Genomic DNA, 23,461 nt, shown 5'->3' on the forward strand with positions numbered 1-23,461 from the left:
GCAAATCACCTATAAATTTTAGAATCATTGTTAATTTTTTATTTTTATACATTTAAACTAAATAAATTTGAATATATTTTTGTATTTCAAGAAACTTTTTTTTACATTGAAAACTTTATTTTATTCAGTAAAAATGTTAAACATCAAACAACATCTGCACATATTAAGTTATTTGAGAAATAATTTCTCATGTTTTATGGTATAGTACGTGAAGAAAAAAGTATAATAAATTAAGAGAGATTCAATTTAAAAAGTACATAAACACATAAAGATAATAACTCACAAACTTATAAATTTGTACTTTCAGCTCGTCTTTTTTTTCAAAGAAAGGTAAATTCTATTAATGCTTGAAAAGCCATACAATCAGCTTCCAAAAGGAGCTGTCGATGAAAACGAGAAAAAGAGCAGGTTGTCGAGCTACAAGGAACAACACCCGTTTCCGAATCTCAAGGCACCTTGTCTATAGAGATTCCAAAACAAGAGCTAGCAACCATAGTGGTGATCTATATACCCAGAGAATGCCTCTCGCGAAAAGGGTGTAGAAGATGCCTGCCAACAAAATCTGGCGGAAGCACTCCCGTCTCTCAAACCCCAAACCCTAGTCTCCCAAACCCCAAACCCCAAACAATTTCCCAAGCCCCAACCTTCGGGAGAGGTGGTGGGCGTGGACGGGAGGGCTAAACTACGTCGTGAAGCTCAATCTGGGAAACCTGCTGCCCATGTATCCTGTAAGCCGGCGTGACAGGGTCGATCGCAAAGGCATGGCCTCCCTCTCTGGGCCAGGCCAGCATCCCCCATGTGAAGTCCCTACTCATCCTCCGCGTGCTAGCAACAATCCTAAAGGACACTAGCCATATCCACTGTGCAACAGGGCAGCCCCAAAGATAGTGCGAGATCGTCTCCAAAACTCCATCCATACAACCAGTGCATTTGCCATCTATCCTCATCTACTCCAGTCATCACGAGCCAACGAGCAAGCCCCCATGCGCCAACAGCCAGAAGAAATAAGAAATCTTCAGCGGACACAAACTTGTCCAAAGGCAGGGCCAAAAGCGGCTTATGACCTCTCTAACACAGATTCCATCATCACCCGCCAAACGCCGTAATTGAGCCCCATCTAACTGCCGGTCAACCGGGAACGGGCAACACTGAAATTCTAGTCTTGTTCTCTGCCATCTCGGACAAAGTTGCCATGTCGGAACGAAGAGGAGGGTATACTGAAAGAGAAGGTGGATGGGATGGAAGGGATCTGGGGGTTGAAGAAAGGAGAAGGTGGAAGAAGAGGATGAAGGGGCTGACAGCCCAATGTACCTTCACAGCTTGCTTTCCATCCCTTGGAAACACCTCCTCTCTGATCTGAAAACACCCTTCAAAGTCACCCCTTTGCTGGTCACCCGAACAGTCCACTCCTCCTCAAAGACACCTCCGAACAGCACCCTAATCCTCCTCTCTGTGTGTTGGCTCAACCCTCCATCCACCCCTCAGGTCTCAAACCGTGGCTCTGATACCATGTGAGAAGTGCAATGGAAATGAACGGACGAGAGAGAGAGAGAGAGAGAGAGAGAGAGCACGCCTCACACACACACAGAGAAGGAGAGAAAGGAGAGAGCGGCACGGGAGAACTACAAATGATCTCTGGAGAAAACCCCGCTACATCTGGGGGAAAACCACAGAAACAACAGGCTGCTCGAGAGCTCGGAACACAAAGCTCAACAACCACGTGGAAGGGAGCACAAGGGAGTGGATGAGCTGCTCCACAGGGGCAAGACTGGGCTGGCTCTGCTCCTTTGCAAGGCCCTGGAATGAGCTGAACTGCTGCTCCACAAGATGGAAACAAATGAGGAGAGGGGGGCCTATAAATAGGGTCAGCCCCTGCCTCATACAACCGACCAGCAGGGGGGCTCATGGCCGACCCTCTGCCCTAGGCCACCGTCCAGCATGGAGGGTGGGCCGACCCACCTCTGCCCTCTATAAAGGGCTGGCACACAGCCCTACTGCACCTCTAGGGGGCCTAACCCCTATGCCCTGGGACCCGCCACAAGAAAGGCTGCCACACAGCCATATAGAGGCTGCTGAGTGGCCGACCAGCAGGGGACCACCTCAGCAAAGCACGCCTCTGCTGGGGCCTGCCAAACCGACTTGACAGTTTGAATATGCTGCCCCACAATGCTTTTCTTGTATTGGGAAAGCATTCTGAATAGAAGATAAAGAAATACCGAAAGGGGCGCTAAGTTTAGGGCCAATCTGGTGTCTAGTGCAGGACAAGGGCAATCTAGCTCTTGGGTGTTGTGTTCTAAGTTATTTTGGTTTGATGTGGAAAGTTCTAAATGGTTGGAAATTAAGTATTTTGCTGGTTATTATCTGTTCTCTGCCCTTTGGAGATTCCGAAGGCCGGGGCATCACCATCTTCTTCAAAAGGGTGAGCCTGTGGTTCTGTTTGGGTCAGGCCAGCAAATACTAGTTGTTGTGATAAATTTGTGGCCTAGATAATTTTTCAGCCATGGCGCAAGCACTCATGGTGAGGAGAAATCGGGGTCTTTTGATTATATTGCAAGGTGGGAGGAAGATGATAAACAACCCGTTTAATCAGAACATGCCACTGAGGGTACTCAAAGTGAAGAGGAAGAAGTTGAGGAGCCAAATGCAGACGCATAGTTCCCTGCACAGTTGCAGGGAACTGCTCAGACTTTTGCACAATTGATGCAAGATCCACGCTTTGCAGAGTTGGTGAATGCCCCTTTGAAGCCTAAGAAGAAGTAGAAGAAGACACAGCAGCCTGGCGCAATGCCTTCTGCATCTGGTACAGGTGGAAATCCCAAGAGCTTTCAATTTTTCAGTTCGGGACAGAAGACTTTTCCTCCATTTTCTATGCCCGCACCTTATTTCGGAGGAGGTTCAGTATTTCAGGCGATGGTTGGACAGCCTAAGCAAGGCATGGGGATGCTTGGAAATTTCCCTTTTGGATTCCAGCCTGGCATGCAAGGCTATCAGGGATAGATGTTTGGAGGTATGCCTACTATGATGCCTAACATGATGTATGGTAACATTGGAATGCAGCCAGGGATGCAGACTGCTATGCCTAGTATGATGGGATTTTTTTTGGGAATGTGTGGAATGAATGCAACAGGACTAGGTATGGTCAATCCTGATGTGAGTAGTGGGCAAAGTGCCACTCATCCTGGTAATATTATGCAGCCTCCGTATTTACAGCCACTTGCCTATAATAATCTCACACCCAAAGGGAAGCAGAAATAATCTCACAACCAAAGGGGAGCAGAAGGACTATCAAGAGGTGGTTCAGCTATGAAATTTGACACTTTTAATGGGAGTCAAAGACAAGTTGAAAGCTCTTACTTTTATTCAACAGTTTGATGCAGCCAACTCAAGTGGGAATTTCATGGAGTCCTCAAAAATTAGAAAAGCTGCCACTTTCTTAAAGGGAAATGCTTTAGAATGGTGGACAAATCTTCTCTTGCAAGGGAGAGCACCTACCACTTGTCTTCAGCTATATGGTTGACCACTACATTTGAAGTTGACATCATGATTGCTTGGCATAAATTGGATGCAGATGCTGAAGGAAATTCGAGACTTTTACACAAAGTCCAAGGTTTCTAACATGTCTCACTTGATAGAAAATGCCAATACAGCTTATGCTTTGCTACAAGGCACGACCAGTGGCTTTAAGGGCAGCAAGAAAGAAGAATTCAAAATGAAGGAGAAATTTGGTAAGCCTTCAAGAGCTACTTTGGTTGTAGGATGGCGGCATGTTCTCACGTCATGCCCTACCAGATTGGCGGAAGAAGAGAAACAAGTCCTTAGAGAGCAGAATAGATGTTTCTACTGTAGGGAAAATCGTCATCAAGCACATGAATGCCCGCACAATAAGAAAAGAAAGCAGCCTTTGGAGGATAAAGATGAACAGAAGGTGGAACCCAAAGCTTATCAAAAGAGCAAGAAGCAAAAGCCATCTGCTGGCCTTGTGCCTTTGATATGATTACTGACAAGAAACATGAAGATGACAAGGAGCTTTGTAGAGCTTCGGGCAAAGTTCGTGACCAGACCGCTCTATTTTTCTTTGACCCAAGTGCTAAGGCAAATTTTATTTCTCATGAGTTAGCTGGTAGGCTTGGTATACGCCTAGAAGAAATGGGTTCACTTGCGCACGCAAACATGGCTGCTACAAGGCTGAGTACATCCATCAATCCGATCATTGGGAAGCTCCGCCTTTATGCCCGGAGTTACGTTGATATCGAAGAATTTTACATTATGCCTCTGAATGGTTGTGACGTGCTTTTGGGCATTCCATGGTGTTATCGTCTTCACGCTATTGTTGATACCTTCAATAAAACAGTTACCCTGACTATTATTGATACCTTCGGGCTATTGTTAATGCCTTCAATAAAAGAGTTGCCCTGACTCACAGGGGAACGTTGATGTAAAACTCAAAGGAGAGTCCATTCCAGTTGTATCTGCTTCTGGAATTGCTTAAGTAATGAAAAAACATATTTTTGCGTATTTGATTTTTGCAAAGAAAAAGAGAGAAGATGATCAGCCGCCTCTTTCTAGTTTGGATAAAGAGCGGACAGATTTCTTGTTTCAGTTTCAGCATTGTTTTTCTCAGTCTTTACCAGGGAACTCCCGCCCGAGAGACCCGAAGACCATGCTATAGATATTATGCTAGGTAGTAGCCCACCGAATATAGCACCGTACAAGGTCAGTGCAGCTCAACGGGAAGAAATATTGAACTAGGTAAATGAATTGTTGCACAAGGGGCTTATTCGGCCGAGTTTCTCCCCGTACTGTTCACCATTTCTTGTAGTGCAGAAGAAGGATGGATCTTGGCGAATGTGCATCGACTACCATGCACTTAACAAGTTCACAATGCAGAACATGTTTCCCATTCCTCGAATTGATGACATTCTTGACACACTTGAGAGGTCTTCCATTTTCAGCCGCATTGATTTGAAGAACACACAAGACCGCTTTTAAGACCACTCTTGGTATCTTGTCAAGCCATCGGGCTGGCCAATGCTCCCGCTACATTCAATCGAATGATGGACATGATTTTTAGAGAACACAGGTCCTTTGTGGGCACATTCTTTGATGACACATTGTTTTCTCCAAAAGTGAAGCAGAGCATTGAAAACATCTCGCGGTCGTGTTCGAAGAATTGAGAAAACATAAGCTGGTCATTAATGCAAAGAAAAGTGAATTTTCATTCCAAAAATTAACTTTCTTGGGCATATCATATCCAAAGATGGAGTTCAGATGGATCCGGCAAAGATTGAAGCAATCAATAATTGGCCACCACTCCGGAACATTCATGAAGTAGGGAGCTTTCTTGGGTTATGCCCATACTACAAGAGGTTATTCATTACTTTGCTGAGATTGCTTCACCTCTGCACACTTTGCAAAAGAAAGGAGTATCTTTTCGCTGGACTTCGAAACAAATTGCGAGCTAAAAGAAAAGTTGTGTTCTGACCCTGTCCTAAATTCTAATCTTGCCAGATTTGAGAAGCCCTTCGCTGTTCAGTGTGATGCATGTGGCAACAACATTGGAGGAGTTCTTATGCAGGATGGAAGGATCATTGCTTACGAGAGCAGATGTGGCAGCCTACAGAAATGGATTTTCAGATTTATGAAAAGAAGATGCTTGCTGTAAATTCATGCTCTCTCACAGTGGAAGCATTATTTTTTTAGTGCTGGATTTTATGTTCAGACGGATCATTCTTCACTGATGTATTTTCTCACACAGAGAAAATTAGCTGAGAAGCACATGCGCTGGGCTAATTTTCTGACTATGTTTCATTTTCAAATTGTGCATGTCCCTGGAACAAGAATGTGGTTGCAGATGCACTCTCCAGAAGGCCAGTGCTAGATGCCGTATCAAAGAAACCACAAGTTTCTGCAATTTCTATTGCCTATCATGATGAATTGGATGCCATGAAAGAGCAATATGCTACAGATGATGACTTTGCACGGATATATGATCACTTGTCTGAGGGACATAGAAATGATCATTATGCTCTTCGAGACGGTTTTTTGTTGATGCATGGCCGTTTGTGTGTCACAAAGCAGTTGAGAGCCAAGATAATGGTCGAAAGTCATGTTCCACCTTTCGCAAGACACAGAGGAATAGACAACTGTAAAGGCTGTTGAGCACTTCTTATACTAGCCATCTTTGCAACGTGATGTTGAAGCGCGTATGTTAGGACATGCATCACCTGTCAGAAAGTGAAGTATGACGCGCATAAAACCCTGGACTGTTATAGCAGCTCACCATTCCGGATAGACCGTCGCAAAGCATTGCTATGGACTTCATTTTTTATCTTCCTCGTACACCGTCAAGTCATGATGGTATCTGAATCATTATTTGCAGGTTCAATAAACAGGCTCATTTTATTCAAGTGAGGAAGAAAATCACAGCAGACTAGATGGCAAGGCTTTTCATGTCTCATGTTTTCAAATACCACGGAATGCCACAGTCTATCATCAGTGACTGTGACCCACAACAGATGACAGTTTATTCTGAAGAGGGGACCACGCTGAGTTTCTCATCCTCGTTTCATCCACAGTCTGATGGGCAGTCCGAGGAGGCGAATGGCACTACCCTCGATCTCCTAAAGTGCTATGTTTCAGAGCACAAGGCAAAATGGGAGCGATACTTGCCACTAATTGAATTTGCCTATAGCAACACAGTGCATACTTGTACAAGAAAGGCTCCATTTGAGATCGTAGAAGGATACATGAAAGTTCCACCCATTTTGCACACCAAAGATAAAATCTTTGAAGCTAATAAATTTGTGGAGGTGGAAACCTGGATGAGGCTTACAGGAAAATCAAGATCGCTCTCCAAAGATCTTAGGACAAGCAAAAGAGAGCCGCCGACCGTCATCGTCATGAGCTGAAATTCAAAGAAGACGATTGGGTTCTCTTACGCTTTCAGAAAGCACGGCTGAAAAAGAAGAAGGGGAAAGACAGGCTGTATGTTAAGCTTTCCTTGAGATACTATGGTCCCTTTCAGATTTTGCAAAAGATCAATGATGTAGCTTACAAACTGAAGCTACCGGATCATTAGAAGATTCACAACGTGTTCCATGTGAGTCTTTTGAAACCGTTTCAGGGAGATGTGCCAGAAGATATGCCCCCTCAAGAATAGCCTGAAGTTGAAGAATTGGATGAAATCTTGGTTCCGGAATAGATTCTGACACACAAGGAATGCAAAAATTATCCAGCTATAGATGCGAAGTGGATGGAGGAGGGTTAACTGGCAGATTCACCTCAGTTGTTGTAGCTCTACCTAGAGGCATTTCAGCTTGAGCCGACTTTGGTTGGGGCTCATTCAGGCTCAACAGAGCATATGTATGGAGCATTGCCTGATGCTCAAGAGGGCGGTAGCACCTCCACTCCCTTGGTTCAAACCGCTCCTAATATCTATAGGTCGCTTGGAGAGACTGTTGGTCTGACGCAAGGTACTGCTTGCTAACAGTATATCTGTCGCGAGACTTCAGGATCAGTCACTGTAAGCTTTTGTTTATATATCTGGAATAGCTGGTTATCTTGAGCTCTACCAAGCCATACCTTGTATATATTTTCTGATTTTTCTATGCTGTTTATGCATTTTTAATGTTTCAAGTACATATCTGAACAGGTACTTGTAATATTGGCAGAGTCTACCACTCGGTATTATTGTGCTTGCTGTTTTGAATCAGCAAACGATGATGTTTGCTGTGTTTCAAGAGGGGGGTCTGTCACCGGGACGTGAATTTCTGATTTTTTAGGAATTTACGGTGACTGACCTAGCCTCAAACTGATTACAATTATAAAGGACACTTCAGTGCAATTAATTTTATGGGCCAAGGCAAAGGATCTGAGGGCTAGAGGGGTAAAAATCTAGTGACTTGCAGGGCAAGCAAAGGCATCTATTCTTGGCTCAAGTGGATTGGGGGCTAAGCCAGGGCTGGTTCGCTCCATCTCAAATCATAATCTCGTTTTTCTTGTTTCCCAGCTGTCCACACACCTTCCAAGAGCCAATTTCTTTGATCTGCCACCAGCCAGGAGCCTTGCCAGGTCCCCGCTTGCAAAAACGCCCTTCCCAACAACTGTTCTATGAAATCGCAATTCACCAGGACCTTCCCAGGCCAAGATACCCTCTCTTACAATCCTTGGTTTTTCTAAGCTCTTATCAGTGCTTGGTTGCAGGGAATTGAGTGTCTACTTTCCAACTCACCTTAGGTTGCCATAACATGGTTAGATTTGTATGGAGATGAGGGAATAAGCATGCAATGGAGAATATTAAGCAAGGCAAAGAGTATAGTGAAAAATGCACTTCTATTTAGCAAAGAGGGCTCGTGGCTTGTAGAAGATAGAATGCTATGGAGGCTTAAACAGAAATGTGAACATGACTATATAAGAGAAAGTGCACACAATTCCCTTGGATAGAGCCTCAATATAAAGGCAAGAGATACATTGTACTTAATCACCTTCATGTACCAACTCATCGGGCCACTTGTCCACCTTATCCTTATCACCTCATCTCTCCACCTCACTCATGTCCATACGCCTATCATCACCTATCTCAACACCCCCCCTTGATGCTAGGCCAGTTATTACTGTGTTCAAAGTCATTAGAAATGTAGTGTGGATTTCCCCCCCTTAGTCCCCTATCATCTCATAAGCTGTGGTGTAACAATGATAAACTTAGCCAAGAAAGCGGGCTAAGTACTTGCTAGTCGCGGGTCGATACACCTTGCAGATGCGCTCAACTTTATGTGGATCCACGGCAATGCTGTCTTTCAAGATGATATGGGCAAGCAAGTGTCCACTGTTGACCACGAAGGCACACTTCACCAGGTTGAGGAATAGTTGCACAACGTGGCATTTGGTAAGGCACAGTCGGAGGTGGCCGATATTCAAGATCTGCTCTTCAAAGATGCTGAAGTCGTCTAAGAAGATTCACATGAAAGAATTGAGATACTCATTGAACACTTCTTGGACTAGGCGTTGAAATGTTGTTGGTGTGTTTTTGAGGCCAAACGTCATTACATTGGAGGTGAAAACCCCCCACTCGATGATGAGTGCCATCCCCCACTCGGTGATGAGTGCCATTTTTTCTTGTTCCTCTTTGGCCATTTTGACCTGATTGTACTCTCTAAATGATTAGCACTTTTCTAGGGAGCCCTCCAAGACGGGCGTTTCACTTCTGCGTGCTCTTTCAAGGCTGATTCAGGCACCAAGCGGGCCATTTCACTGTTCTGCATGCTCCTAGGGCTGGTCTAGCTGATTCATAGTTTGTAGGAGCCCTGCCAGGGCTGTTTCGTTGATTCGCAATTTGCCAGGAGCTCTCCTGGCCAGTTGACTTTCCGGTGCCTTATATCACGACGTCCATCAGACCTTCATCTGCCAGGAGCCATCTAGGGCTTCCAAGCTTGGCGATTTTCTCTAGCAGGATTCCAGGGTTGCTTTTGTTGATTTCACCTATAGAGTGCCAGAGAACTGGACCAGGGAGATTCGTTTTCATGCTTGCTGCTGTTCCAGGTTTTCCCGAACCTTCAGATCAGTTGATTTCTTTCCGAAAGCTTTCCTACTGCCTCAGAGCCTTTAGATCCTATTGCCTTGTTGCAGCTAGCTTTTCTGTTTGCCAAGGCTTGCCAAGACTCCCTTGATATGTATCAAAGCTGCCAAGACGGATTTGGCTGATTTCTCTCCTGTCAGGACTCCCTTGATGGGTATCAGAGCTGCCAGGTTAGAACCCTCAGTCAAAATCGAAAGAAGGGCTGCCATGGGATAGTGCATCTGGACTGGGATGCCTTTCTGTGACTGTATAGCAGGACGGAAGTGCCTGTGAAGGGATTATTTAGTGTGCTGTTTTTAGGCTGACGCACGACAATGCTCTTCTTGTATTTGGAAGCCTTCTGAATAAAAGATAAAGAAATACCGAAAGGGGTGCTATGTTTAGGTCCAATCTGGTGTCTGGTGCAGGACGAGGGCAATCTAGCTCTTGGGTGTTGTGTTCTAAGTTATTTTGGTTTGTTGTGGAAAGTTCTAAATGGTTTTCTCACAAGATTTAGCCTTGACGCTAGGAATAAATACTGAAGAGTTGGGTAGGGCCCTAGATGCCGATCAGATGTTCCACGGGGACCCTGCTTGTTACTCCCTTGATTGGGAAGCTCCGAGTCCATGTTCAGAGTTACGTAGATCAAAACGATTTCTGCATTTCCCCACTTAAACATCATGATGTAGTTTTGGGAATGCCTTGGTTTCATCGTAAGGTAAAGAAGTTCTCTCTACCTGAAAGAGTGCTTGAGTTTGTACATAGGGGTACAGCAAAAACGTGTTCTTGCCAGGAATAGAGGTAAGACCATTCCCATTTTATCTGATGTTTTAGTTGGAGAAGCAATAAGGTCTGCAGTTTCAGCGTACATGGTTTTCATTAAAGAAAGAGATGTTGAAATGCATGCTGAAATGAATGAAAAAGATAAAGATAAATTTCAGTTTCTTGTAAATTTTAAAGATTGTTTTTCAAATGTTTTGCCAGAAGAGTTACCCCGTGAGACTTGAGGACCATCAAGTAGAGCAGCTTATTCTTGGCAGTGAACCACCTAATAGGCCCCCGTACAGAGTTAGTTCAACACAGCGAGAAGAAATCATGGCCCAAGTGCAGGACTTGTTGTCCAAAGGACTGATTCAGCCCGGTTCCTCTCCATTTTGTTCTCCTGTACTTCTTGTACAGAAAAAGATGGTTCATTTCGTATGTGTGTGGACTATCACGCATTAAACAAGATGACCCTCAAGAGTAGGTCCCCAATTCCGTGCATCGATGATGTGCTGGACCAGCTCAACGAAGTCTTAGTTTTCCGTAGGATAGATTTCAAGACTAGTTACCATCAAGTCAGAATACACCCACAGGATATGCACAAGACATCGTTTCGCACTACATTTGAGCTGCATGAGTATCTGGTGATGTCTTTTGGGTTAACAGATGCCTCGGCTACTTATAACAGAATGATGGTTTATATCTTCCGTCCTTATGGACAGTTCACAGATACCTTCTTCTTCTCAAAGTCTAAAAAAGAGCATAGGGAGCATCTTGCTACTGTTTTGCAAGAGCTGCGTAATCATCAGCTCTATGCAAACAGCAAGAAAAGTGAATCTTTCTTGGAAGAGATCTACCACTTGGGGGACATAATTTCCAAGGATGGAATACAGATGGGTCGGCAAAGATTCAAGCCATCTAGGAATGGCCAGAGCTGAAAACTGTGCATGAAGTCTATAGTTCCAGGGCCTCTGTTCATATTACATAAGATTTATCAGACATTTTGCTGATATTGCCGCTCCACTTCCTGACTTGACTAAGAAAAATGCAGCTTTTAGATGGGGTGTTCCACAGGAGAAAGCATTCACTACACTCAAAGAAAAATGCAGCTTTTAGATGGGGTGTTCCACAAAAGACAGCATTCACTACACTCAAAGAGAAGCTAACTACAGAGCCGATTTTGATAGTTCCTAATCTGTATGAGCCTTTTGATGTTGATTGTGATGCTTGTGGAGAGAATGTTGGGGCTGCATTACATTAGAATGGTCGTGTAGTGGCTTATGAAAGCCATAGACTACGGGATGTCGAGAGATATTTGGGTATCTAAAAAGAATTGCTAGCTGTGATTCATGCCATTAATACATGGAAACACTATCTCTTGCGTGCAAACTTTACTGTAAAGACTGACCACCAAAGTTTGAGATATTTCTTGACCCAGACTAAGCTCTCAACGAAGCATATGAAATGGGCAAATATGCTGTCAAAGTATCATTTCCAGATTGTCCATATTCCGGGAGCACATAATAGAGTGGTTGATGCTTTGTCTCGAAGGCCCCAAGTCAATAATCTGACAATTGCTTATCACAGCGATCTCAAAGACATGAGGGAGCACTATGCCACTGATACAGACTTTGGTGAAATATTGCAGCAAATGCAGGAGGGGCAGTCTTCAAGTCATTATTTTCTGAAAGATAGGTATTTAATGAAGGATAACTGCTTATGCATCACCTGAGATATGAGGCAAAAGATTTTGGAGCAATGCCATGCATCTCCATATGCTGGGCATAGAGGAATTGCAGCTACCTCTAAGGCTTTAGAGAGGTATTTTTATTGGTCAGCTATGCGTAAAGATATACACCAGTTTGTTACAGAATGCCTCACGTGTCAAAAGGTTAAATATGACAAGTAGAAGGCACTTGGACTACTTATGCCTCTTCTGGTCGCTCAGGCACCATGGGAAAGCATTGCAATGGACTTCATTTTTTATTTGCCAAGATCAAAATCAGGGAATGGTGGGATATGGACTATCACTGATAGATTCAGCAAGCATGCCCATTTTATTCCAGTACACAAAACCATAAAGGCAGATCATATGGCTCAGGTCTTTATGGAACAAATCTTTAGCATCAAGGAATGCCAAAGTCCGTTGTCAGTGATCAAGACCCATGAATGAGCAACCTATTCTGGAGAGCCTTATTTGATAAAATGGGGACGAACTTCTTCTTTCCATCCCCATACAAATAGTCAAAGCGAAGCAGCGAATTCAACAATGTTAGACCTTTTGAAATGCTACGCGGCTGACCAAAAATCAGATTAGGACAAGTACCTTCCACTAATGAAGTTTGCATATTGTTCACAGCTCCATAGGGAAATCCCCTTTTGAGGGCATTTATGGCAAGGTGATTCTGCCACCTATCCTGAGGAACAAAGACGAGATATTTGCAGCTGATTAGTATGTTGAAGACCTCTAGACAGCTTTCAGCTAGGTTCGGACAGCCATAGAAAGGTTTGAAGAAAAGCATAAGAAAGCTACAAATAAGCACAAGAGACAGTTAGATCTCAAGAGAGGGGATTGGGTGCCTTTGAAGTTCAAAAAAGCCAGGCTTCGCAAGCTTAAAGACAAAGAAAAAGTGGATGCAAAGTTATCTCCCATGTATTATGGCCCTTTTAGTGTTACGGACGAGATTAATGAAGTTGCATATAGATTGGCACTGCCAGCATTGGAGGATTCACAATGCCTTTCATGTGAGTCTTCTAAAGAAATATCAAGGACCGAAGCCTATAGAGCCTTACAAAAGATGGATTGGAGGAGGTCTTTTCAGCCAGAGCAGGGGGAGGTCTTTCAACCAGAGAAGATTGTGTACCATACTTTACGCAAAGGCCCTCAGGGCAAGGAATTTTACAGGTGTCTTGTAAAATTCAAGAACTATTCGGCATTGAATGCCAAGTGGATGGATGAAGACATGTTGTTTGATCATCCATAGCTCCTGGACATTTACAAGGAAGCTTTTCAGTTGAGATCAACTGAATAGAAGCCGAGGGGATGTCACCAAGTTGTAAAACTCCAAGTCAAAGTTCCAATTGACCATTTTATTCGGTCATGATTATGGAGTTCTTTATTTATTCAATCATGGTCACAGAGTTATTTTCTATTGGTCAAAGTATTAACTTCAGTCAGGCTTACTTAACCCTGGTTAAGTAAGCTTGACCTTTGTTAGGAAGATTTGGCTTACACAAAGAAGGTTAATTGCGGTTAACTAGAGAACCACAAAGCTGACTAAGGTCAGAGAGTGGTGACTTTGGTCAACGAGGCTTGGCTTCGGCCAAGGAGGGTTGACTTCGGTCAACGAAGTTATTCTAATTTCAGCTAGAGAGATTTGATTATAATTAAAGGTGCCTTGACCTCGGTCAAAGCCCTTTAATTACAATCAAAGAGGATTAACCTCGGTCAGCCAAAGAAATAATTGTTCATGTGCACGTGTTTGCTTGGTAGGGACGCCCGCAGAGACTAAGATTAGTCTAAAGTTCATTTACGCATGCAAAGTACTAACAGTTAATGGGTGCCATGGCTATGCGCATTAAATGAATTGTTGCACGTACCAAGAGGGGTTGAAACTCAAGTGCTATGAAGCTTAGCAAGCAACCAGGAGGTGTTCGCGTGACCAAGTTCTACAAAGGCTCTAGAGTTTGCCCTTTGAGGCATGTAACTAAGAATTAGGCTAGAATTTAGACACTTGGCACTTGCCAAGAGTAGAGAGCCTTGTGCCTCCTTTGTAATGGGAATTTGAACGTTTTGTAACTCAGCCGTATGCTGAACTCTGTATTGAGATTTTCATCAAGTAATAAAAAGCTTTTGGGGAGGTCCAGCCCGACAATTTGTCCTGGGCCCTAGTATGCTTGCGAAATGAGAGACGAGAGAAGGGAGAGAGATGTTGTGGTCTACGCTTGCTGTGAAAGATAACTCTCTGATCTATGCTTACGTAAGAGAAAGAGAATTCGGTTTTATTGGTATCAGAGCATGGCTTCGTCACCCTCCATAGTGACGACGATCCCAAGCTGAGGAAGCTCGTGGAGATTCACAGCCCTAGCAGCTCTGATACCCATCAAGGGAGTCCTGGCAAGACAGAGGCCAGCAAAACAACCAACCCGGGCTGTTCCTGGCAGACAGAAAGGCTAGCTGCAATAAGGCCATAGGATCTGAAGGTTCTGAGGCAGTAGGAAAGCTTCTGGAAAGCAATCAATTGATCTGAAGGTTCGGGAAACCCTGGAACAGCAGCAAGCATGAAAATGGATCTCCCTAGTCCAGTTCTCTGGCACTCTAGCATGTGAAAATCAACAAAAGCAACCCTAGAAGCCTACTGAAGAAAATCACCAAGCCTGGAAGCCCTAGATGGCTCCTAGCAGATGAAGACCTGATGAACATCCTGTTGGAAGGCACCGGAGCAGCCCAGAAGGGTGCAAAACTGAAAGTCAACTGGCCAGGAGAGCTCCTAGCAAATTGCGAATCAACCAAACAGCACTAGCAGGGCTTCTGCAAACTACGAATCAGCTAGACCAGCCCTGGGATCATGCAGAACAGTGAAATGACCCGCCTAGAGCCTGAATCAGCCCTGAAAGAGCGCGCAGAAGTGAAATGCCTGTCCTGGAGGGCTCCTTGGAAAAGTGTGAATCAGCAAACAACTCCCGGGAAGGCCCTGGTTTATTGTGATTGCATAGAACTGCTCCTAGAAAGGGCGTTTATGAAAGCTGGGACCTGGCACGGCTCCTGGCTGGTGGCAGATCAAAGAAACTGGCTCCTGGAAGGTGTGTGGACAGCTGGTAGCCCATGGAATTAATTGCACTGAAGTGTGCCTTATATTATTAATCAGTTTGAGGCCAGGTCAGTCACCGTAAATTCCTAAAAGTTACAAATTCATGTCCCCGTGAGACAGGCAGTGTGTGCAATTCCTTCCTAGGATGGATGAGATGTTCCTGTGAAGCCATCTCTGCAACTTAGCCTCAACCCTCACTCAAAGGGTGTGTTAATGATAAACACAGTCCCTTCTGTCTGAGCTGTAGTTTTTCCCTCAACAAGAGATATATTGCAAGCACGGTCTAGCTCAAACTAATGTCAACTGACTAGTCTTTGCTCAAGGCATAACCTCAAGTTTTGTTAAGCATTTAATAACTCGGATCTGATGTGTGTCTCTTTTTGGCTATTGCAACTGATGCCAAAAATGCATGTAACTTCCCTTTTTCTCCCGTGAACACATGTGATGGGTGTATCTGGGTGTCATCCAAGGCCTCTGTGCATCTGGCTCTCCAAATGTGCCAAGAGGAAATGCTAGCCAAAATCTCCCAAGAGGTGTCCACTGAAACATGTGAAGCTCTAAAAGGAATATGTGGTACATCCTGAAGAGAGCAGGGCTCTATCACCTGTTGGCGGATCAAGAGTGCCCAAGAAGAAAGCTCACCCTCATAAAACACCTGGAGCCCAGTAAGGGATAACCATCCGACCGAGCCCCAAGTCATGAAGAAAGGGGAAGTATGAAAAATGCTGAGTATCCGAGCAACTCCTTTCCAAACAATTCTCGCTTGATTGCAGTCCCAAAGGCAATGTCGCACTGACTCCTCTACAGAATGACAGCAACGGCAAGTGGGATCAGCCCCAAATCGTGATCTCCACAGGTTTATTGCAATCCCTCCATGAATAGAAATCCAAAAGAAAAGAATGATCTTTCTATTTCTGAGGGATTTCCAGAGCCTCCTCCAAAAATTCCTACGCAAATCTGCAGTGATGAAGACGCTATCCCAATGGGGGGCTCTGGAGGGAATCCAACCTCTACTACTCAGCTGAAATCTCCTGGCATTACCAACCGTCAAACGAAAGAAGGGAATCCCCCTCTCTCGGTGCCCATGATCTATCCACTCCCACTCTCCTGGGTCCCACTGCAAGCACCTGATAGGTGCACCTCCATATAACCACAACCTCCAGGATCGCAGGGCCAAGAGCAGAGGGTCGGGGTCTAAGTATCACTGCAAGCCCGCTCCATGGTCCACAAAACCAACAATCCTGACAGGCTGAAAGGCAACCTCTAGAAGAATACCATCCGTGGATCTAGAGAGTATACCTCCATCCCCAATGTCAAAGACCAGAGCATCTTCCCCGAGACCTCGAAGAGCGATCACCTGTAGAGGAACTGTTGTCCTCGAAAAAGCTTCCATCTAAGTGGTGGAAGTAATAGGCATCTCAACTGTCCAATCCACCAGGATGGCTGCATCTATCTACTGAATCTTGCGTGCTACCCCTTTGAGGTGACTCACGGACTGTAGCCTCTGATCCTCAAGTAGAATGATAAAAGCCTTCCAAGTGCCTACTCTGTAGACGGGGCCTCTCTCCCATCCAGACCACTGCATATAATGGGAAGTGCCCAGAGGTCTGCCATGCTCATCAAGTATACTATCCTTCCAAATGATCGGCTGCCTATCAATCTCTTCAAGGGTAGAGGGCAGAACCCTTCGAAGAGTGTTCCTGAAGCTCCTCCAAGCTTTGAGGATGGCAGTCATGAGAGGAGAGGCAGGAAACCTGAGAGAGGCGGAAGTAAAAATCCAGCGAGGGCTGTCCACCCAATCATCTCCTAAGGTAGGTGTACAAGCCTGAATGCGTCCAAAAAAGAAATCTTTCCTTTCCAAGGTTCCTGCCCAGGCATGAGTCCCCTCACCACCACCTTACAAAGCAATGCCCTGCACTGCCAGTCCGGGTCAATGATATTAAGGCCCCCTTCCCAAGTAGGGAGAATAATGGTCTCCTAGGCCACCCTGGCTGCAACATCTGCCGTGCCATCAAGTCCACTCCATAAAAAATTCCTGACTGGTCTAATGAGATGAGTGATGCAATCCCTAGACCGGCACCAGCAAGAACACACAAACCAGGCGGTGGCCAAGAGAACATGGTTCACTACCACAACTCTAGAGGCAAGGTCGAGTTTGGCTGAGCTCCAAAAAAGGAGCTTTTTCCTTATACTTTCTAGTATTGGGGCAAACTGCTGTGCTAGAGAGATGCCCAATCCTACCTGGCATCCCAAATATCTGACAAGAACACCCCTCTGAATCCAAGAAAAGCCAATGTCAACTCCCCAGCCTAGAGTGTCCTCATCATTGATCCAAAAGCCAAAGGATTTATGCCAATTAATGTGTGCCCCTGCAGCTGAGCAAAAAATATCCAAGACTGACCGGAAAGAATCAAGTGACTGCGAAGAGGCCTCAATAAAAATAGCAATGTCATCAGCCAACTCATAGTCCCATAAAGCTCAGCCTGAGATCTAAGGAAGATACTCATAGCTTCTGCCACAAAGAGAAAGAGGAAGGGGGCTAGAGGGCATCCCTGACGAACTGATCTGAAAATCTGAAACCTGTCACCCCTTACCCCTCCAATCAAAACCTGGTTGTGGGCTGATCTCTAAAGGGAGACCACCCCTCTAATCCATGCATCTGAAAATCCAAACCGTAGAAGAGTGCCCTCAAGAAAACCCCAATCTACTCTGTCATAGGCTTTCTCAAAGTCCAGGAGTAGAACTGCCAGCCTCTGCCCGCTCTGCATAGCCCACTCTGTGGCTTCCCAAAAGGAAAATATATTATCGAATATGCTCCTGCCATGCACAAAGCCTGTCTGAGTATCATGGATGAGGTCTGGAAGAAGGGGCTGCAACCGGATGCTGATCACCTTAGCCACGATTTTGTACAGAGTGCCCAAAACAGTGATGGGTCTCCAATGGGATACAAAATTCATGTTGCCACCTTTCGGGATAAGGTGTATGAGTCCCTCGGTCAGTGAGTCAGGCATCCCACCCGAGTCCCAAATGCCCTGCAGGGCTGAAGTGATATGATCACCTATCATATCCCAAAAGGCTGTAAAAAAAGGAGTAAGACCATCGGAACCAGAGCATTTGCCCTTATGAAGGGCGGAGAGAGCACTCTTGAACTCTGTGTTGGTAAAGCGTGCATCAAGTGAGCATATCATCTCTGGTGTGACCAAGACAAAAAAACTCTGCCAAATCTCATCTCTAGCCACATCTCTGGCCTATGTGTCAGGATCTGCGGAAAGAAGGGAGGCATAGAAAGCTGCCGCTAAGTGCATGACGGTATCTGGATGAGACTGCAAAACGCCGTCAGAGTCAATAAGCTGCCTAACACTCTCTCTACTATGTCTGGGACCAAGTGTAGAGAAAAAGTGTTTATTGACTCTCCCTCCCATCTGTATCCAAAAGGACTCCCGTGCATGGAAGGAATACTCTGCTCTCTGATCAAGCAATGTCTGCAAGTGAGCCCTTGCCGTAGCAAGGCGCTCCCGTACCCAAGCATCTAATGGTCGTTTCTGCTCCTCCCTCTGCAAGGCTGCCAACTGCCGGCGGATACCAATCTCCCGACTAGTACCTCACCTCGCCGAGCACTAGCAACGAAGTCGCTGATACTGGCAAGTGCTGTGGCCACATGTGAAGGACCGGCCACCCCCCCTGCATGTGAGAAACCCAGATCTCCAAGACTGCCTCTGTGAGGGTCTCATCCGTGTATAAGGCATCGGGGATCCTGATACTGTGAGACCGTCCTCTCAGATGGCGCTCTGAGATGGACAAAACTACCGAAAAATGGTCGGAAGTGGAAACACCATGTGCAATGCAAACTATCCCCCCTCTATCAAGAGCCCAGTCATCCACATAGAATCTGTCAATCCGAGCATGGATAGGCATCTGCACCCTATGGTTCGACCATGAAAACAAAAGTGACTGAGACTGAACATGAAATGCATCATCTGACCAAACATCTCTGCCACTGAATATGAACAAGAAGGCATCCCAAGCTGCTCTCTCGAGGGAATGAATACCACCTTCTCTGCCCCCTTGCTTATCAGAAGGTGCCTCAACCATGTTGAAGTCACCTCCAATAATCCACGAATCTGCAATGTCAGCCCACAAGAGCAACTCTTTCCAAAACAGAACACGGTCCCCTCTGTTGTTCGGAGCATAGAGGTTGAGGAAACCAACCTTACATCCGTCAATCAGAAGTAGAACCCACTGGGCCCTAGAGGGGGTTATGATACCGTGTCCAATGATCAAAGGGAGAATAGAATCTGAAACTGATATGCATGTACCTCCTCTGGTTCCCAAGGCAGGAAGCCAAAAAGTCTGGCCTGAAAGCAGCTTACCTGACTTGGAGCAATCTCTAACATCCAGTTTTTGTTCCTGAAGAAAAAGCATGTCTAGGGAACCACCTGAAACACCTGGATGGAGCTGATTCTTGATCAGCTGTCTACGACGGCGATGAGGGATGCCGCCCAATCCCTGTATATTCCAACTGGCTATCCTCATCGGCGGGAGGAAGCGGGTTGAAATACCTTACCCGACCTGGTGGCGGAAAAAGAACCCTCCACCGGAGCTGACCTCCTGCCATACACAAATGACCAGCTCATAGGTCTAGGAATACACCAACATCCTGGAACTCGACCGGGCCTGATAACAAGACCTATCAAAGCCAATACATATGGCTCCCACAGTACATCCCCCCTTGGCTTCATAATAGGACATGTTAGGAAGCCACACACCAAAATATGAACACCAATATATCTTTTTAGGAGGACTATCCAAGGCAGAGGACCTTTAGACTCAATGAAAACCAAATACTCAATACATATCATTTTAGGGAGACTACCTAGGGCAGAGGACCCCAAAATACATCAAGCTGTAGGAATAATAGATCAGAAACAAAAGTCCCGATCATCAGATACATAGACCTCTGAATAGAAAGAGAGATCTTTGATGTCGGCAGTAAGAGCATGAGTCGGTGTCAAAGCATCATCTTCTTCTTCGTCTTCACTTGTTGCAATCCTAACCAAGTTAACATGATCCTTGTATTGTTGCTTGGCAAGCTTCTGGAAGCAGTGATCCTCAGTGTGACCAAGCTTCCCACAGTGATTACATTTGAAAGGCTTGAATTTGCCTTTTCCTTTACCCTTGGAGTGTACAGTACAATGGAGTCCGGAGTTTCTGCATACTGTCTGTCATGATCAATAAGCATAGCAACCATATCATGATAACCCATTTGTGTCACACGCAATGCTGGTATGATCTCCCGATACTTAGAATTTTCCTCAATGCTCGAGAGGAGCACAGCAACTTGATCATCTTCCCCTACAAGGGCCGCCAGACTAGCAAGCTGAGTGACAAGGGATTCCATATGATTCAAGTGGCAAGAAGAGAGTCTTCATTCTTCATTTGCAGCTTGAAGAATTCTTGTCTAAGGAATACCTTTGAGTTGATGATTTTGTTGCCAAACAATTCTTCAAACTTATCCCATAAGTCGTGAGCAGTGGAATCAAAATCAAAATGATGAATAACGTCATCACCCAACCCCAAACCAATGAGAGAAAGAGCTTTGTCATTCAGATTCTCCCACTGTGCAATTTTCTTTTCATCTGATTGTGATTTTTTCTTCTTGCCACGCACAACATTCCACACTCCATCTTTCATTAGTACAAGACGCATCTTTGTTTGCCATGTAGGGAAATTCTTACCATTAAACTTCTCGAACGAAATGGTAGTTGATTTGGAAGACTCCATGGCTGGAAAAGAGTAGAAATGCAAGTGTAACTATGGAAAGATGACCTTGATAAGTTCTTCATGAGCTGGAGCAAGTCTGGAACTTCTTCATGGCAAACAGAAGTAGAAGGACAGCAGCTCCAAGAGAATGACGGGCAGAATACGGGCACCAACTTGAGGGCAGTAGCTCCAAGAGAATGTCGGGCAGAAGGAGCAAATGGTGGGCTGGAGCAGAGGTCAACAATGAAGAGGATGGACAGCTCCACGTTGAGCGGGCTGCATCATGCTTGGGCTGTCAAATCATTGAGCTCTAGAATAAAATTCGCGCACAGAAACAAATTTCGTCACTTCTTGCAAGGGCTGTAACTTTTCACAGAAAAGTCAGATTGCAATGATCTAAAAACAAAATTTGTAGTACTCAAGGTCCTCTACAACTTTGATGAAGACACAAAGCCGTGATTTTCCTTCTAGATCCGGATAGAAGCGTCACATCGTCCGCAAATCACAGAAAGATGTAGCTGAAGAAAGGAGAAGAGAGGTGGCAAATCATGGCGTGGAGAAGAGAGCTCAAGGAAGGAAAGAAGAGGGCAACCTTCCAAGGAGGAGGAGGTAGAGTAGCTTCATTGGCCTCCCTCACCTCAACCTCTTGAAAGGGAAAGGGAAAGAGAGAGCAAGGCTAGGAACATGGCTCTAGTACCACATGAAAGATCATAGTGGTAGGGAGAGAAGCAAGCTAACACTAGGAATGGAAAGGAAAGATAACAAGCATAATGGAATGAAATGGAAAGAAAATGAAAGAAATGGACAAGTACTCACATGATACCAAAGAGCTTGATGTTGACTGATGTAATAGACAATAGACAAGTACAACACTATAGTGTGTGACACTAGACTCTAGAAAGCCATAGTGTATATGGGATAACTCCCAATATGACACGTGGCATGGCTAGGACTCACTAGACTATAAAACACACCTAGAACACTCATTTTAGACTCACTTTGGCTTCATATTCCAACAATGTCATGAGTCCAAACTTTCTATGCTTCTTCATTGTCTTGACCATATGTGATTCAAGACGGGAAAATCTTGAAAATATATGTTTAAAATGATATTCAAGAGACGCTCCCACCATATTGAGATAACTCTACGTAATGACCAAGACCAGATAAATAAATCCTTTAAATGCAAAAAAATATGCTAAGGACCTCCAGCCCCTTGGGCATAGCATATTTGCACTGATAAGAGATTCCCATCAGACTTTCCAGAAAATTTTGTTGAATCTCAACATATGAAAAATGGCATAGTACTACCAGCCTTAAAACAGAAATGGCAGCTTTCATTGAACACAAAACACAAAGTGTTAACATGATCACTTCAACAAACTATACTTTGTTCGCTAATCGGAACATTGTTCAGCTTTGAAACAAATCTGTCTAGAAGCTCTTCTCCATATCTGGATCAAGGTGAGGGACAAAGAAGAATATTCACTTACCTTTGACAAAAGCTGACTTTTTTCTAGCACTAAGACATCCATGCTGGGACACACAGATTTTGCCCTGATTGCACCAAATATGCCAGCTGCACCACCCCCAACAACTACTAGCACAGACGGTTTTTGCTGCTGATGGTGACTTGCGCCTTTCTTTACCTCAGCAAAAGAGAAGATAAGTCCAATCAGACTGAAATGCAAATCCATTCAATGACCTAAGGAGGATCTTCAATTGATTTAGTGCAAAGATAACATCAGATGCCAAATGCCAGCTTATATATTGTAGAAATGGAAAGACAGATTCTTCTGAAAAGGGAAAAAAATGGAAATTCCCATGGATTACAAAAGAGAGAAGAGTGTGGATAGCTATCCCAAAAACTCGAAGGTTATGTTGAGGGAATAGGAGACAATGGCACCCAATTGGTACTTCTCCCAAGACATAAAGAGAAATCTTTATTGCATTGACGATGGTCAAGAAAGTTGACTTTGGTAAACTAGAATAAGCTTGGTAAACTAGAATAAGCTTTGTTTTACTTTTGCTTTGCATTGGTAAAAGAGAACTGTGGTAACATCCACCAAGGGCTAGGATTAGTCCAAGAACTAGGAATGCATGCATTTCACTAACCTCTAATGGGTTAAAGTGTTGGAACTTGTTTGTGCAATGTGTAGGACTTAAGAGAGTGCAAAAAGGACCCAGTAGTGGGGAGAAAGCACCCCCATGAGGCCTAAAAGCATGGACAAAGGGGTATCTCTTTAAAAGGAGGACCCACAAGATACAAAAGGCGCCAAAAGCACCAGATTTAAAAAAGCCTAAAAAGCTTGGCTTTTATGTAAAAGTAGCTTTTAGAAAGCAGGCCCTAGCGTTTTGATAGGCCTAGTCTATAAAACAAAGGCCCCAAGCCTCCCAGATTCATTAAAGAGTTGCACTCAACTTCATGCTCTTCTCAGAGCCAGTTGTACAAGACCTTCGGGGGGGTCCAATCCTTATTTCTAGGCCCTAGTGTTGTGCGTGGTGCTTCTCTCTTCTCTTTCCCCGCGCTCTGTCGCAAATCTCGATAAGATAAGTGATTGTAAATTCAGCTTTG

At 44.7% G+C, this 23,461-nt stretch overlaps 1 protein-coding gene across 6 annotated transcripts in view; it reads right to left on the bottom strand.

The window, feature by feature from the left end:
* Window positions 1–23,461, bottom strand: part of LOC147899032 (FAD/NAD(P)-binding oxidoreductase family protein) — a 133,446-nt gene that overhangs the window by 87,088 nt on the left and 22,897 nt on the right. For 5 of the 6 annotated variants that reach the window (XR_015541406.1, XR_015541405.1, XR_015541403.1 and 2 more), the window contains exon 2: window positions 22,380–22,529. The exons of the other annotated variant lie outside the window; for it this stretch is intronic. Coding sequence is in view for 1 of the 5 variants with exons in the window: in XM_087377975.1 (XP_087234101.1) it covers window positions 22,380–22,529 (150 nt within the window). In the remaining 4 variants the exon portion in view is untranslated. The remainder of the gene's footprint in view (window positions 1–22,379; window positions 22,530–23,461) is intronic. 6 annotated transcript variants of the gene reach the window in all.

The sequence above is a fragment of the Dipteris shenzhenensis genome, chromosome 8 (assembly GCF_047967505.1).
Source record: "Dipteris shenzhenensis isolate YYH24624 ecotype China chromosome 8, Dip_SZ_1.0, whole genome shotgun sequence".
NCBI classification, from domain to species: Eukaryota; Viridiplantae; Streptophyta; class Polypodiopsida; order Gleicheniales; family Dipteridaceae; genus Dipteris; species Dipteris shenzhenensis.